This window comes from Pleurodeles waltl, chromosome 5 (genome assembly GCF_031143425.1).
Source record: "Pleurodeles waltl isolate 20211129_DDA chromosome 5, aPleWal1.hap1.20221129, whole genome shotgun sequence".
NCBI lineage: Eukaryota > Metazoa > Chordata > Amphibia > Caudata > Salamandridae > Pleurodeles > Pleurodeles waltl.
This window is the reverse complement of record NC_090444.1, coordinates 1,737,335,532-1,737,353,378: the sequence shown is the minus strand read 5'-3', so window position 1 is coordinate 1,737,353,378 and position 17,847 is coordinate 1,737,335,532. Positions and strand designations below refer to the sequence as shown.

At 42.1% G+C, this 17,847-nt stretch overlaps 1 protein-coding gene across 2 annotated transcripts in view; it reads left to right on the top strand.

Annotated features, from left to right (window-relative positions):
* LOC138296727 (cysteine-rich venom protein latisemin-like) overlaps positions 1-17,190 on the top strand; it is an 83,427-nt gene extending 66,237 nt beyond the window's left edge. The window contains exons 5-8 of one of the 2 annotated variants that reach the window (XM_069236130.1): positions 6,429-6,574; positions 8,231-8,316; positions 10,985-11,073; positions 16,083-17,190. In XM_069236130.1, the coding sequence (XP_069092231.1) occupies positions 6,429-6,574; positions 8,231-8,316; positions 10,985-11,073; positions 16,083-16,207 (446 nt within the window). In that variant the 3' untranslated portion in view covers positions 16,208-17,190. The remainder of the gene's footprint in view (positions 1-6,428; positions 6,575-8,230; positions 8,317-10,984; positions 11,074-16,082) is intronic. The other variant, XM_069236129.1, reaches the window with a different exon arrangement.
* The last annotated feature ends 657 nt before the right edge of the window (positions 17,191-17,847 follow it).

Genomic DNA, 17,847 nt, shown 5'->3' with positions numbered 1-17,847 from the left:
CTACCTCGCCAACCTCGTAATGTGGCGGTTGGACCGCTGCAGCCGGGGTGGTCCGACCACCACCGCAAGTCTGGCGGTCCTAGGTCACCAGACTTGTAATCGGGCCCTGAGACTGTTGCAGTTTCCTAGATGTTCTTGTGAAATCTACCATGAATTAAAAAATCTGGGAGTAGGCCTACAGGAAAAAAACAACAACTTTTTTTGAGAATTGAACTCGTATGTCTGGATCGTGGAGTAAATCCTCTATAAAAAGTAACAATATATATTTTAAAATGGTGCTGATACCAGCTTATAACAAAGAGACAGAGTTAGGCTTTGGCAGAGGAAGTTTTCTCCGTTGGACTTGATCATTTAAAAAAAATATTGAAAACTGAAGAATCCGTGTTCCTAAAAGGGTTAAACTAATTTATTCTGTTATTCCACTTGTGGCTGAGGATTACAAAGTGCTTCAACATTAACACAGAGCATATTGCTGATGTATGAATGTAGTGAAACCATCAGACTTTGCTTTGGTGCTATTTCTTAAACAATGTTCAACCTAGATTTTTACAGTACAACAAAATGTAAGCACACAGTTAGCACACAGTCGCAGCTGCCATCAAATCTGTAGAAGATATGTAACCTTGGACACTTTAAAGTGCCTCTGAAAAGTCAGACTTTTAACCAAGAGAAATGATGAAGCTGAAATATTAATAGCACAGAAAAATGGTGATTAATTGCTGCACTTCATGAGTAATACATTAAAAAAAGTAATATCAATCAAATGTAAGCAACATGTTAGCAATATGTTCTTATCGACTGTTGTAAAAATCAGTCGAGTAAACATACTTTAAACTGAAATTAACTTTACAATTGAAAATGCAGTTGAATATCCACTGATAGGTTTGGTTTTATCTATAAGTCTTTGTAAAATTAGGTAAATAAAGTTTATTATAACTCCCATCCCATAGCAAATTGTTTATTGCTTTTAAAATGTTGATGATTTTCTTTTCACACCTGTTTTCTAAACTCAAAACAGGACAACCATGAACTATTGATTCATTTAAAACCCCTGGACCTTCAGCAGCCAGGATTGCATGCATGCATCCTCAAATGTGACCACCAACATTACCTCCCATCTCTCCCTCGCCTTCCTTTAGACCAATGAGGCTCCCTGCCTCCCCATAGACCCTCCCTTCCCCTTAAACCCCCCTCCCCACACCCACCACCTCCTGCTCTATTTTGTCTGGCCCCGCTAGACTTACCTTCTTCTTCTTCCACCGCAGGGCCTGGAGGTCTTCGGCTATGCTCTCCTCGAGGCGCGGAGCTCCTCGGAGAGGGTTCCTGGCGGTCGCGTCTTCGAGAGGCGGGCGTGGCTGCCTTGGAGACGCGTCCTGGGAGTCGGCTGACGAGGTCGGTCGGCTCTTTGCGGCTGGGGCTATGATCTCCGGATCTTCGGCTCTTAGAGCCGAGCTGAGGTGCCGGTTTGGATTTTCGGCATTTTGGGCGGTAGGACGGGCATTCTGCCTGCGTTTGTAACAGGTTTTTGTTAATTGTTTAGGTGTTTTCAGTTGCTGTTTCTTTTTTAGAGGAGGGCCTTTCTCTGTTATTTAAAGGGGTTGGGGTCCTGTGGCGGACATTTCTGGTTTATATTATGCCGAAGGTACCTGCCAAAAGGCGTAGGATTGTTTCCTCTTCCTCTTCATCGGGGGAGGATGGTGAGGTTCCCCTCTCCACGCCTGGGGGTCGCCAGGTTCCGTTGGGGGCTTCTGCACCACTCATGTCCAGAGAAGAGGTTCAGAACATGATTGAGGTGGCTGTCTCTCGGGCTCTCCAAGCAGGGGTGGCCAGGCCTGGTCATTCTCCAGAGGCCCGTCCTCCTGGGACTGCGGAGAGGTCCTCTTCTGGGGATGATGATGATGCTCCATCTACTTCTTCTGGTGGGAAATATGTCTCCAGGGAAGAGATGTGGGAGGTGATGTCGCATGTTCGGGACAATTTAGGTTTTCCTGTGTTTCAGCCTACGGGATCGGATTCACATTTGTTCTCTCAGTATCAAAGACCTTCTAAGTTTGCCATGCCTTTTCAGGGCCCTGTGAAGGAAATGGTATTCCGAGAATGGAAAGATGTGGAAAAGTCTCGGGTGCCACGGTTCCTTCAGAAACTGTACTTACTGGAGGGGACCCGGTCGGGGGCTTTGTTCCGCCTTGCCAAGAAGATTTTTGTTTGGGCTCAAGAATGGGTTCTTTCCCTGCGTGCCACCTATATTCGGGGGGTGGTCAATGGTCGGGCGGATGTGTTACCTCCCTCAATTAATTTGGCAACTCTGATTGGCAAGACGGCGTCAATCCGGAGGATTGTGTGCCTACGGATGCCACTGACTGTAAGGTGGATTCTGGTCTTAAGAGGGCTTTTGCGGCGGAGAATTTGGCCCTCAGAGCGGGTATATTTTCTGCTTATTCTGCACAATCTTTGGTGCAGGATTTTGACAAGCTGGCGGAGGCTGTTAAGGAAGGTTCGGAGTGCTCGGAACTTCTGGCTGTTAGGGAGCAGCAGGCCAGGTTGCTGGCAAACATGTCTTCTGATGTGGTCCGTACTTCGGCTCTGGCATCGGGAGCTTTGATTGGGGCTCGTAGGTCCCTCTGGTTGAGGTTGTGGAAGGCGGATCCTGGGGAGAAATCTGCTCTCCTGAGACTGCCTTTTGAGGGGCATAATTTGTTTGGTGATCAGTTGCCTTCCATGCTTTCCAAGGCATTTAAGGAGAGGAAACACGCCTTGCCTTACAAAGGTGGTTCTTCTTCTGGCAAGGGGTGGAGGAAGCATTCGTGCTCATCTCTCAAGATGGATTCCAAATCTTTTTCTTTCAGGAAACGTCGTTTTCAGCCCCGTTTTTCTCCTAAGAAGTCTGCCCCTTCGAATCGGGGTGGGTTCAAGAAGGTGTCCTGACAATCATTGTGGGCCAGTCATAGGGCAGGTTGGGGGACGGCTGAGGCACTTTCTTTCAGTGTGGCAGGAGAGTGTCAGCGATTGTTGGGTGCTGGACATTGTGAACAATGGCTATGCCATAGATTTCGAAGTGGTGCCTCCAGATTCCGGGGTGCGTCCCACTCCTCTGCCTACAGTCGGGGCCCAGAGACAGGCGTTGTTGGATGGGGTCCGGGACTTGCTTCTCAAGGGGGCCTTCTCCCAGGTTCCTGTGGGGGTGAGAGGTCTGGGCACGTATTCAGTCTTGTTTCTGGTTCAGAAGGTGTCAGGGGGTTTTCGGCCTGTCCTCAATCTGAAATGGGTGGATTCCTGGATCAGGACAGTACATTTTCGTATGCTGTCCATTCAGACTATATTTACTCTCGTCAGTCCGAGGGATTTCCTGGCATCTCTGGATCTGCAGGATGCTTACCTGCATGTTCCAGTGGCTCGGTCTTCTCAGTGATTCCTACGTTTTGCGGTAGGCCTGGACCATTATCAGTTTTGTGTTCTACCTTTCGGCCTCAAGTCCTCTCCCTGCATTTTCACCAAGGTGCTGGCCCTTCTGGTGGCTCTTCTACATTCAGAAGGGGTGTTTCTTCATCCTTATCTGTACGATATTCTAATCCAAGCGTCCTCTCAGGAGCTGTTGCAGAGGCATGTGGCCGGGTTCTGGTGGTCCTGCAAAACCACGGGTTTTTGGTCAACTGGGGGAAGTCAGATTTGGTTCCTTCCCAAGATCTGGTGTTTCTAGGGGCTCGGTTTCTGACTCTTCGAGGTTTGGTGACTGTGTCGGAGAAGCGGTGGTTGGTCCTCCAGTGTCTGGTGAGGTCCATCTTGTCGCAGCCTGCTCCCAGGGCCCTTCAGTGGTTACGTCTGCAGGGTCATTTGGCGTCAGTGATTTTTCTGGTTCCCTGGGCACGGTTCCATCTTCTTTGCTTGATGAACTGGTTCCTGGTTCATTGGTCTCCAGGGTCAAGTTCTCTTCTGGCACAGATTCCGATGTCGGGGTTGGTTCGCAGGGGGGGGGTTGGTGGCTGGTGACCGCTCATCTTCAGGTAGGGGTGTCTTTATCTCCTCCTCTCCCGGTGGTGGTGATGACCGATGCCAGCCTCTCTGGTTGGGGGTCTTGGAGGGGGTCGGCTCAGATCCAGGGGTTTTGGTCACCTCTGGAAGCCAGACGCTCTTCGTAATTGGCGGGAGTTGAAGGCGGTGCTTCTGGCTCTGATTCATTTTCAGGTCTCCCTGAAAGGGGTTGCGGTTCTTATTCGGACAGACAACTTGGTGACCAAAGCTTATGTGAACCGGCAGGGGGGACCCGGTCGGGGGCTTTGTTCCGCCTTGCCAAGAAGATTTTTGTTTGGGCTCAAGAATGGGTTCTTTCCCTGCGTGCCACCTATATTCGGGGGGTGGTCAATGTTCGGGCGGATCTTCTGAGCAGGGTTATTCCTTCCTCTCAACTTTTCTCCCTCTGGTGGTCTCTGTTTCATCATCTGGTTCACCTATGGGGTCTTCCGGTGGTAGATGTGTTTGCGTCTCCAGAGAATGCAAAACTAAGTCGCTTTTGCTCCCGGTTTCATTGTCCTCAGGCTTGGGAGGTCGACGGGATGTTGTGTCCTTGGCCTCTGGGTCTTTTGTATGCTTTCCCGCCCTTTCAGTTGCTCCTGGCGTTTCTGTTGAGGGTACGTCTTTTGAGAGCCAGGGTTATCTTGATTGCGCCCCATTGGCCGAGGGCAAATTGGTTTCCGTTGCTTCAGTTGATGGCGTCTGGTCAGGTGTGGACTCTTCCTCTCTGTCCGTCGCCTCTGGAGTTTCCTTGCCTCTCGATGGGGTCATTGAGGCGGTTGCACTTGACGGCCTGGAAGTTGAACGGCAGGGTTTGACGGGTTTGGGAGTTCTGGTAGCTTTGAGTTCTACTTTGCTGGCTTCCCGACGGCATTCCACTTTGCTGCCTTATGGTAGGCAGTGGAAAGTTTTTTCTTCTTGGTGTTTCCGGCATAAGTTGGATCCTACGTACACTTCTCTTTTTGATGTGATGCAATTTTTACAGGATGGTGCCCAGTTGGGTTTGTCGGTGGCTTCTCTACGGGTGCAGTGGGCGGCGATTCAGGCATTTAGGGGTCCATGGCGTAATCTGTCTGATGAGGGTCATTTGATGCCTCGGTTTTTGCAAGGCCTTCTTAACTTGTTTCCTCACCCAGTGCGTTCCTTTCCTTCCTGGGATCTTTCATTGGTATTGGATGCTTTGACTGTCGCTCCCTTTGAACCTCTGGGGGACTGTGACTTGCGTCATCTTTCTTTGAAAACTTTTTTTCTGGTGGCCATTACTTCGGCCCGCCGTTTAGAGGAATTGGGGGCCTTGGCCTGCTCGTTTCCTTTTTGTAAGGTTTTTCCGGATCGTGTGGTGCTTGTTCCGGTTCCTTCTTTTGTTCCTAAGGTGAATTTGTCTTTCCATGCTTGCCAGGAGGTCATCCTTCCTTCATTTTGTCCTGATCCTTCCTCGGATGAGGAGGTTCGGTTGCATTCTTTAGATGTGCGTAGGGCCTTGTTGGAATATCTATGGGTAGTTGCTCCTTTCCGTAAGGGTGATTCTCTTTTTGTGAATTTCGGTCCGGCCCGGAAGGGTGAGAAGCCTTCCACGGCTTCTTTGAGTCTGTGGGTTCGCTCGTTGATACTGATGGCTTATTCTTTGAAGGGGGAGGTTCCTCCCCAGGGAGTCAGGGCCATTCTACCAGAGGTATGGCTGCTATGGTGGCAGAGCTTCAGGGAGCTTCTGTGGTGGAAATTTGCAGGGCCGCAACTTGGGCCTCACCTTCGACCTTTGTTCGTCATTACAGGCTGGCGGACTTGGGCAATTTAGAGTCGGTATTGGGTCACTGTGTCTTGTCCTCTTTGATGTAATAGGGGGGTGGGGACTTGGAGGTCTTTATTGGTTGAGATTAAACTTATTGCAACTCAGTGTCCATCTCCTGTTTTCTCTTGCTATGTCTCATTGATCTAAAGGAAGGCGAGGGAGGGAGAGGAGGTAATGCGTCCATTACTTATGTTAATGGCATTACTCCTAGTCCTACTCCCTCGCCTTCCTTTCTGTTCCCTCCCGCCCTCCCGGTACGGACCGCCTGAGTTGCTGCTTGGGCTTGTTTTTCTACAGGAGGTGGTGGGGGCAGGGGGGATTTAAGGGGAAGGGAGGGTCTATGGGGAGGCAGGGAGCCTCATTGGTCTAAAGGAAGGCAAGGGAGTAGGACTAGGAGTAATGCCATTAATGTAAGCAATGGACGCATTAACGTTCGTTGCCTGTGTTTTGTAATTTAAAGAGGGTAATAAAATACAATGTTGTCATATAATGCAGAATTGCACCTTTTCATGTTTGTTCAAGTTTTACTAATTGAAGTTCTGTTGTTGGTATATTTGATGAATTCCATTGAATTACATATTCTTATCCTATACAGATAAGTAAGATATTTAATGTGCTTTGCATTTTCTAGCAACTAGTTGCGGTGAAGCCTTGCACAAAACAAGCAATCCAATCTCATGGACAGAAGTAATTAATAAGTGGTATAAACAGGAGGAGAATTTCACATACGGTTCTGGGGAACGATTCCCAAATGCACACTATGGACTGTATACTCAGGTATGAACCCCCATTCGATTATCATGTAGGTTGCATTTGTGTGACGTTTTGTTTACCCTAACTTCCACCTACTTGGTTAAGATGCTTTTGGGGAGCACGGACCAGGGGTAGGTGTACCGGAAGGTGGTGTTCCAGCAATTAAACTAGTAAACTTGTTGAACAACCAGTGCCCAATGTTATCCTCAAGGGGCCCATACTTCTGACTCTAGGAAGGTTCCTGCTAAGATTGCCAAAACTACAAGTTTACAAGTTTAGGGTATGTGCCTATGGGAAGGAGAGGATTAGGATTTTTTTTGTAGGTCCTGATGAATCACTAACAGATCCTTAAGACTACCAGAGCGAGAAACATGTTGACCAAATTGTTTTGGGGGTAGGTAGTATAGGAATTATCAACACATGACCTCCTATGTTAGTACGTAGAATAGGGGTACAAGACATACAAACAGACCAACTTGGAGGGGGATTGGGTCATTATACCAGCCTCCCCTACTATTTCTGTTTTTTTATTCTTGACAGGGACTCCTTCTTTACATAAAAGTTTGTCTTTTGGGTCTCCCTAGCCAATTTTAACAGCTTTCTTGATTCCAGTCCCACACTCTTGCACACATTCTGGCAAATATTTTGAAAAGATCTCTGTCAAAGAGCCCACTTGAGGGGCCCATCAGGCATTGCAGTGCTGGCCTGACGAGGAGCGTGGCCCAGTGATGAAGCATGTCACCGGATGGTGAGTGAGGGCTCTTGTTCTGAGTACATAGTGCTTGCGGGTATCGGCTGACTCCTCCCCTAATTGGTAATGAGGTTGCTCCTTTCCTCTGGAACTGTACATTCTTTTTTTTTTTTTGTATGATTGGGGAAAATAATGCACAGGAGCATATAAACCTCATAGATAAATTGCCCTCCTCTTTGATTTTGTTTGTTGCTTTAGAAATGTCCCAACTTCAAGAAAGCTATAATGGAAGATAAGCTTTAAAAAATCCTGGGAATAATACCACTATTAATATGTTTTGTGGGAGAAGTTCCCAGCAAAACCTGCTTTCGCAGTACAATTTTCCAGTGGAAATACTATTACATGAGAATTACAAAAAATAATACTAATAAAAATGTTCACAACAATGCTTTACTTGAAAGAGTTCCCTTACTCTTTCCTTTTGTAAAAAAGGTTACCTGTTGTGAAAAGTGTGCAGAATCCACAACCCTTGTCCCTTTATTGAGTAGTAAAATTAGGCCAACTTCCCCTGTGTGAAAATACAAATCCACAGCTCTAATTTTAATGAGTTTTCTATTTTGAATACAAAGGTGAATTTCAATATTGTAAACATGTTTGAGTTTGCGTTTCGTAAGTTTTATTCAAAGAAATGTATTGATGAATCAATATGAAAGGTTTCTGAGTAGATGTTATGTGACCTCCGGATCAACCTTTCCAAATGATTTGTACAGGGTTATTTATTAGCATCTTTTTTTTGTTTTGTGTAACTGTTTGTATTGTGCAAACCTTTTTTTAGGCAAGATAGCACAGTTGGATAATTGTTCTATTTTAAAAGAACATCTAGGATTTCCTTTTTAAATTATTCTCTAAATACAACAAATCAAATCCAGATTTTAAAGTATGTTTGCATTGTTGGCAATACAATGTTGTCTATCATTTCACAATTGCAGCTTGTTTGGGCCTTGTCATATAAGGTCGGATGCAAAGTGGCGGTCTGCGATGCAGACTATACGTATTCTTGCAATTTCTGTCCTGGGTGAGTGTTACCAAAATACAACGTTGTTGCTATATCGTAACTTTATTATTAGTTAACGTGTACCTAGGAAACTTTAGGTAATGTTACCATTTTTGAAGTACATAAATATTTTCTGCTTTGCATGCTCACGTGTTGATAGTTCTATCTACATTTTATGTAAATATTGCATATAAATATTTGGAAAAATGCTGGCACTTAATGCGGAAGTGCATAATTAGGGATAAGCATGATTTACTAATCTGATATCCACCTTATCCACAGAGTGTTCGAGCAGATACACGTGAATAGCACACAAGATGATTAGAAATGCAGTCATACATTTTCTATACATAAAAGTTTTACAGATGCCATTATCCAACTGTTTAGAACCAAATAGAGTAAATGGAATGGTAGGTTCTAGGTCCCACTTTTTAATTAGTGAACTTGAATACAGTAATAGGTCTATACATTTTTTTAAATGAGATTTAGTTTTTCATTTTGAGCATTTATATTTTAAGTGAAATGATCCCTATTGCATGGTAATTGTATAATGCCTATACAAATACACAAACAAGATTGTAAGGTGCAGTGTCATCAATAGGTCTAAAACCCTTGTTGGCTATGGCAAATCAGAACACTTTCACAGTAGAGAAGCACTGATACCCTGAAATCTAGCAAAAGAGGGGGTATTTGCCCTAGCTGGTGTTCTTTTTTAAGTGTAGGTCCATCATATAAGTTCAGAATAGGCCAGGAGCCCGGGTAACAGACCCTAATGCCTGCTTTTGACATTTCCTACACTGGAGATAAGAAAGGTCATTTTTGGGATAATTTAGGCTGAGTAGTGTAGGTGTTTGGGCATTTTAGAAAGGGCTGAATAATGTTTGCAGTATATCCATTAGGAGGTTTTACTCCTTGGAAGTGTTATGCTTGGACATACAAAACTGATCATAAGACTGGTGAACAGTGGGTAAAACAGGTCCTACAAAGTCTTCTCTATAAGGTACAGATTACACATTTCCAGATGACTGCCAGGGAGACTATGCATGGACGTGACAACTTTTAGCCAAGGTAACACTATATATGCACTACATTGTTAGGAATATGTGATTCATGGAAGGTTCACATTTGTCAGAAGATAGACAGACCACTTATCCATTGTGAAAGCCATTGATTTTACAAGTATGACCAACTATGGCCAGTTCAAATAATGTTTTGTGTCTTTTTGTAAACTTAGTGGTTTCAGCTGTTTTACCCTTAGCTCAATAACACTGAATGCATGCCCGCAGTTTGAGGTGCAGAAGATCCTTCACTTCTTAGGTTTCATGATATATGGGACAAAGTACTCCCAGCCATACATTGCAAGGATATTGCAGGTCACCAAAGAGATACTTTATAAGGTTATGGAACTTTGAGGTGACTTGCAATACCATTTTCATGTATAGCAGGGGTACTTTATTCTTTATAATTCATGTCCACACCATCCGTTTTCCACAAGGTACTTAAATCCTTGGTGCATAGCTGTTTCAAACAAAAGAAAGAACATGTTTGCAAACATAGAAAAATTGAATCTCTGGTGCAAAATTAAAAACATTTTAATATTGTTTGCTTTGTCATGTGGTTGGATAGAAGGGTTTAATGTATGGATAGAAGGATTTAGTCAACCAAGGAGCAACTCTACCACCACAAACACATGGCTGTCGAAAATAAAATACTTGTTGACTTTGGTGAGTCTGTTTGAAAGACGAATAATACGTTTTTAAAGATGATGTTGATAATGAGAAATTAACATAATTAAGGCTGTGTCAATCAAAGGCAGGCTTGATAATCTTGTTCCCATCATAGTTTGATATTGTAATCATCTTTCATGCAGGCAATGAGATTAGGACATCTGAAGTCCTGTCTCAACGAGGGTTTTAGAATACATGTACAGAAATTTCTCACATACATGGTACTCACAAATTAACATACTGGTGAAATTTGAGTGGGATGAAGAGATCTGTAATGAGGAAAATGTGCGGATGTAAAGCGCAGGTAAAACGCATCCACAAATTATTCCTATTTCTAACCTGAAAACCATGGGATGCAGTAGTATAGTAAATCCAAGATACGAAAAGGTGGTAATGGATTTAACCTTGTATATTTTTCTTCCAATTATTGCGTACGGGGTCAGAATGCGGACATCATAGGTATTTCATTATTAGTGTAAAGCGATTGCTGGGGGTGTGCAGATCCATAAAGTCTCAAAAGAACAATTGCTTTCTCTTGCAGTTGGGAATAAGCACGACAACAGTTGAGCAAGGATAACTGTTTTTAATTCTCCTCAAACTAGATCAGAAGTAAGGAGAAAGCCCCATGGAGCATCTTCCTCACATATATAGCGGCGACTTTTATACTTTAAAGTCCTACATGTGCCTGTTCTTTGTTGAATTACATTATGTCCTAAAAAAAGAGTGTAAAACAAGTAAAAGAACAACGATGATCCAAAATTAAATTCTTTAAGTTGTGCTAAGGAAAACTACATTTTGGAATGTAACATACTTTTCATGTTAGCAAAAGTGATATTTCAGGTCATTATAAGTATTTAATTTAAGTTTTGCTTAACATTCCTTCCCTCTCAAGCGTTTGCTATTGCTCAATGCTGTTAATGCGATGGCCCTAACTTTTAAATTTTACATTAACACCTTTTCAGGGCAAATGATTATTTGAGAGTGCACAAGCCATATGAAGAAGGAGAGCCATGCAGTGGATGCCCCGACAACTGCGAGGATGGACTATGCAGTAAGTATAAAAAACTCACTGACAACTTTTAGAGCTCGAACTATGGCATAATTGAAGTCGATTTTAAAACTAGTTACAGTGTCAACAAACCTAGGATACCCTAAGGTATTCATTTTTTAATGAACCCTTATGTAAGTAGTAGTACTTTATTGCTGATTAATTAAAATCATTGCATAAGTGCACTGCAACAAATAAAATACAAGTTAATTGACCTCATAAAAAAGCATATCAGTGGCTAAAAGCAGTACATTAACACCATGCACCTACAATTTGAGTGACAATTATGCTCATATACAATTAAGCCAATGGGTCAACGGTTTGTCATAAACATATGAGGCCCACTATCTTGCAGTAATTAAATCAAAAGGGCTGATCTGGCACCCCCAGTCACTAAAATACACATTACCACTAAAATACACATTAGAGAATTCATTGAATTAGAATAACCAACAAAAACACAAATTGAAAGGAACTGGGTTTAACTGATCACTAAAGTGCAGTGAGGTGCAAAATCGAGCAAGGGTTATTAATTGCAGAGTCAAATAGCCCTTGATCAATGCTTAAAATGCAGGCAGAACATGAATTGCAAAATGGCCAGCATTGACCCATTGCTAGAGTATGAAATAGTACAAGATATTGTTGCCCATATCTAGTATAAAAAGTGTAGGGGTTCAAATGTGAGGCCCCTCCTGATTCGCTATTTGTTGAGTGAGCAGCTCTTTAAAATACAATAAGAATTGTGTGGCTCTGGACAGTAAGGCCCATATTTATGGATTTTGCCATGTCGCTTACCAGCCTACCGTCTTAGTAAAGAAAGGAGTTATGCCCACCACCCCAATGGCCAGCCCAGGGGACCAGTGTCCCTTGGGCAAGGTCATAACACCCAGTGCCAGGCAGGGGACCCCATCTAAGGGGCCCCCAATGGCACAGGAAAAAAAGTATTACTTAATGGCATTCCTCAGGTGTGTGTGGGAGTGTTCCTGGGGCTTGGGGTGGGCATCTCTGTGCTCATTCCATGGTGTTTGGCCATGGAAATGGGTCCACAGGTAACCTAACTCCTGGTCTGACCCTTACGTTAAATATTTATGTTAAGCAGGCTTTGCGTCATTATTTGGTACCGCCTCCCACCCATGTGTTATTTTTGCACGGGGATAAATATGGGGCTAAGGGCTTAGCGTCATTGTTTGACGGGAATGCCTACCTTGCAACTCATTGACGCAAAGTGGATTTATGCATCCAGAAAATGATGCAAACTACAATATTTTGATGCTAGACATGTCTAGCATCAAAATATAAATATGGAGTTAAGTTTGTGCCATTTTAGCATCAAAATAATTGACACTAAAACTGTACTAACCATTTAAAAAAAAAGCCCATAACTGTATGTTGTGCCCATTAAGTAGAGCCATCACAGCTGGGTGACAGGATCTAATTCGTAGGGCTCCCGGGGAGGAACATGACAGTTTCTTTCTCATAAGAGGGACCACTGGGCAGATACACAAGAAATATGAAACACTTTCTTTCCACTGACCACAGAGGTGGTAGTGGGGATCTGACCAGATTTGCTTCCAGGATGGAACCAAGTCTTTAGACGGAAATACTCCCATATGGAGTAAAAGAAGAGAGTGCTCAGTGGAGCCTGTGATGTGAGTCATTAGGTACGGCTGGGGACACCAGGAGGTGTACAATTGGAGGACTGACCAACCGTGGCATTGTCCTGACAAATTTGCTTTAAATAATGTCCACAAGTAGATTTTAAGGGCCTTCTTGGTGATTTTTTTAAATGATGAAAAAGCAATAGTGGTATCCCATGCTTCATGTAAGTTCAAGTTATTCAGAGCTTGCCTTAGTACTATTGGCCAAGAGGATCCATTGTGTGACTTCAGCCCCATTTCCAACCAACATAAAGCAGCCAATGTGTCAGCAGAGACGGCACTTAACTTCCAACATGCTTTTGTTATAGCCCACCAACGGACAGGTACTTGATGAAAAAGTCCAAGCTCCAATCTCACCCGGGTTTGCAATATATGCTTCAGGAGACAGAAAATACTTTTCAAAAGAACAGACTGGAGCCAGTTAACCAGATGGGCATCTCGCCCTTTAAGTAAGTCAGAGCCGTAGGTGAGTGAGGGAAGAAATTTCACTTTGCTGACCTGCAATGGATGGCTCTGCGATGTGCTACTTAGCTTTTTTTGTTGCTGTAAAAAGGCAAACCATAGTTTGTGGGCCAGACCTTGCTTTTGCAGTAGATGATCGTTGTATGACAGACATGCATCCAGCCTGACTCCAAGTTTTTTGTAATGCTTACCAGCACTACCGGCTTGCCAGCTGCTTCCCATTTAAACTTGGTCTGACTAGCACCTGGGTTGGCCAACAAGCAAATCACATTTATTGTGATTCAATTCAAGGCCCCACAAGGCCATGTATTCTACCAATTTCGAAATTAACCACTGGAGGCCCAACTGCATCTGGCTAAGAATCACAATATCGTCTGCGTATTGTGGACATTGCACAGGTTTGTTCGCTAATTATGGGGGATCACATATCACTTCTGCTAATCGGGAGTCAAGATTTTAAATAGGGTCGGCGCAAGCACATACCCCTGCTTTAATCCAGTATGCGTGGGCTCTTCCGAGGGATTCTATCATCATTACCAATCTTTGCATGGACCTAGGTATCTGAGTGTAGGTTAATCACCACATCTAACAGTTGCAAGGGCACTACCCAGCATTCCATTTTTGCCCATTATCTATAGTGCTTGATCTTGATGAAAGCGGCTTTTAGGACGGCAAAACAAGCATAAAGTGCAGAGTATTTCCTTTTGGCTTTTTCAGTGAGAAGGGAGACTGCAAGAAGATTGGTCATGGTATTCATTCCATCTCTGAAACCTGTCTATGTTTTTGGAATAATGTTAGCTGTGGAGGCCCATGCTTCCAGGTTCAACAATAAATTGGAGACAAAGATCTTGGCTTCCACATCTATCAAGGCAATAAGTCTAGTTTGCTGGATCAGATCTTAAAGTGGCTTTAAAGATGGAATGCAGAATGCTGCCTCTCCACAATGATGGTATGGCATTGGTGGTAAAGGCCTGATTAGCGGGGTGAGGATCGAGGCCCAAAGATGTTGATCTTGTTTAAATAAGCTGTTGGAAAGTCCATTCCTGCCAGGAGCCCCATTTGATATCTATTTTTTTAGAATAGGCTGCAGTTGTGAAACAGAAAAACATTGGGCATCTGAAGAAGTTGGCAATTGGGGGCCTACAAAAGTACATTCAACAAGGCGGACGGCCTTGTCTTTACTTTCTGGTCTCATGTAAATTCCTCTGTTATGTAGCTGACCAGTCTGCTTCTGAAATGCCCTATGTAAGTAATGTTCACAATAACTAGGACGTTCAAGAGAATAGCTTCTGGGGTGCTTGTTACATCACTGAGTAGGCATTTCTGCATGCCAGTGAACAGAAGAAGCTTTACATGACAACTAATGTGTATTACATAGATGGACAGATTTAGTTGCTCAGTTTGTTCAATAAATGGGCATAGGGTGTTGTGTGGTAAATCATAGCACAGGTTGTAAGATGAGGATGGTTTTGCTCTCGGTCAAGCACCTTTGATTATTTTCCTGTCTTTCAAAGTACATTGTGAAACCTTCTTGCAACTGTTGCATAAACTGAATTTTTGGCTCAACTCTACAAGGTTGTTTCCACACCTATGGGTGATAGGAGTGAACTTAGTTCAATGCGCCAGCCCTAAATGTGAAATTCAGGTTATTGTAGCCCCACAGAACCCCCATCCAATACATAAATGAGATGGTGTCAATGCTTTTGGGTTACTAATAGGGAACATCAAAACGATTGCTTATTAATGATTTACACACTCAAGATCACTGGAAACTGAATATGTATTTCAACATATTTATTTTAAAATAGTTATTTTAAAATGCTGGGATCTTGTTCACATACTTTGCTAATATTACATAATATAACAAAAAAAGGGTATGCTTTTCAATAACAGTGAAAACAGCGAAAATGTGTAACATCACAAAGTATAGTATACCTGCACTGTGGTGTCTGTAAGCACTATGCTAGTTCTAGCAGATGAATAAATAATAAGCCTGAGTTTAGGAGGTGGTGCACATACCTCGACAACAGGGTTTGTTGTCTGCTTGGAATAGCTTTTCAGCTATTTTGAACACAAGGCCAAAAGCTAAGAGATTGCATCTATGAGCGAACGCAGTTCTTGCACCAGTTCATGAAGGCAGAATGGAATTGTTTGCAGAGCCTCACGAGTTTTGCTGTAGGCTTTTTCTTTTGAGATGAAATCTGGTGCCATGCTCACCTCAATCTGCAATCTGCATTTGCAACCTAGAAGAGTTTCTTTCTTAAGTGCTCAAGAGGTAGCTTTTATATATTGTACCTTATCAGGAATGAAATGTGCAATATCACCTTCAGAATGTCATGACATACTCATATGCACTAATAGGGTAAACATATGACAATATAGATAACCTTATTTGGGTTTTGGTTGTTTTATGCCCTTGAAAAAGGCATCTATCCCAGACTTGTGTGGCACTGGTGTTTTGTTGATGCCTATAACTGAAGGACTTGACAATTTCACTGTTTTTAGCAAGATTGCCACAGTTGACATCTGCTTCAAAGTCAGACATGTTGACGAGTCTGAATAATTTGAGAGAAAATCGCAGCCTCCATTGTCTAAATTGTCCCCCTCCATTACCTAGGATGGATTCGGGGCCAAAGGTAAGCAAGCTGAACAGGCTAACTAAAATGGAAACTATAGCTAAACAGGAACCTGTCCTGTATTTTTAAATCACACTATTGATTCTGTTAATTAAGTGGATAATTGTGCACTGTTAAATGAGTGGATTATTGTGCACTATCACCTATCTGGACATGAGGAGGGAGAAATAGCTGAATAAACAAGAACTGCAAAAACAAGATATGTTCTGTAATCTAATCACTACACTTTTTGATTGTCCGTTCTTTTTTCTTCTAGCAAATCCCTGCCCCCATACAGATAGCTATGCAAATTGTGAAGAATTTAAAGATGGGTGCCTTGATAATGAGATTATTAAGATAAAATGCAGAAATACTTGTCAGTGCGCTTCTCAAATAAATTAGGAACATCCCACTTGCCTCCTGGATCTGGAATTGGACTGCACCAGTAAAATCATATTCATGAATATTTCACCAAATAATATAGTGCTGTAGACTGGTATTACCTACTTTTCTGATTCATGTTATGTGACATGCAATACCTCTGATGTTTTCCAAATACTTAAACCCCAAATGTGACACAGTTCTAGACCACTTTTGTCTTGCAAGTGTGATAGAAATGTTTTTGATCGTGTGAATGTTCCTGAAAAATGTAATGCCTTGTGCTATAGTGGGTTAAACACAATTACTAAAAGGGAAACCCCATTCAGTAAATGAACTAAAGTAAAATGTCTTGTTTCAGTGGATATGCATGTACCTGTAATTTTAGTAAACAATTTTAGGCATAAGATCAAGTTGTTTTCCAATAGCTCTTTTTTATATTTTTATCAAGAAATACATTTTATGGTTATTCTTTTGATTAGAATTGGATGCATTTACCAAGAGTCTGTAGGTAACGGTTCTTCTCGGTTATACCCACATTCTTTTTTTTTTTCATTATATTTTTCCAATGTTAAGATGAATTTGAAATCATTACAGAGTATCATAACATCATATATGTTTTCTTACTTACTTAAGAATTCAAATACCAAACATTTAAATCTGTGTTTGTTCATTAATGAAATAGAAGTTTTGGGTGCAAATGACTACCCATCAAAAAATACTTAATTATGGACACTATTTAATTAGTCATTAACTGAATATCTAAATGTTGTAATACTCTTTTTCATAAGTGTCACTCTTTGTTTTTGTGGGCTTCGAATCAATGTCCCTTTTAATTAATATGTTAATGCTCTCATAAAATGCCAGTTTTATCAATTGTGTTTTTATGGAGAATTCTGAACATATATTGTGCTACATTCCATGCAGTCCTACTTTTCAGTGCATCTCAACTGTTTTATCAATTTAACTCACTCACCTCTCCCCCAATAAAAACGTTTGGAAAATAACTTTGTGTTCTTGTATATTGTCTATTTATCACTTAAAGGGTAAAATCCATTCCCTGGTTAATTGACTTATAGAATTCCTAACAAGGTGAAGATTGTGGGGTGTGGAGCAAACAATAATAAAGAACAGATCAATAACAAAGAAAGAATGGTGCAAAGTTCTAAAGTTGTACAACTTACAAAGGGAAATGAGATTTCATCAATTGGGAGCTGGTGTTGAATTCTACAACACTTTGGGATGGAAATGACAGCTGAGGTGATGCATGTGTCCAAATCATCTTGGTTTTAGCAGAATATTTACATTTGTAAAACAAAATGAAATATAGTGATCTATAACCTATAAACAATTTGTGAAACCTGAATCACATAAATTGAAACCATTTGTATCAAAGGTACAATCAAATCCCTTCTATCATATGATTTGTACAAATTTTTTCAAGATAAGTTTGAGATGGGAATATATAAAAGTGATACATTCCATGACAGACTTGCTCTCTCTTCCACTTGCAAATTCACATAGTTTACCTATTTGTTCTTCTTCTTCACCAAAAAATATTGCCTACATAGGTAAAAGTGCTATTCACTGGAAATATGGTAGTCTTGGGAAACATTCTTACCCTATTTACAGACTTACACCACATGTACAATACTGACAGCAAT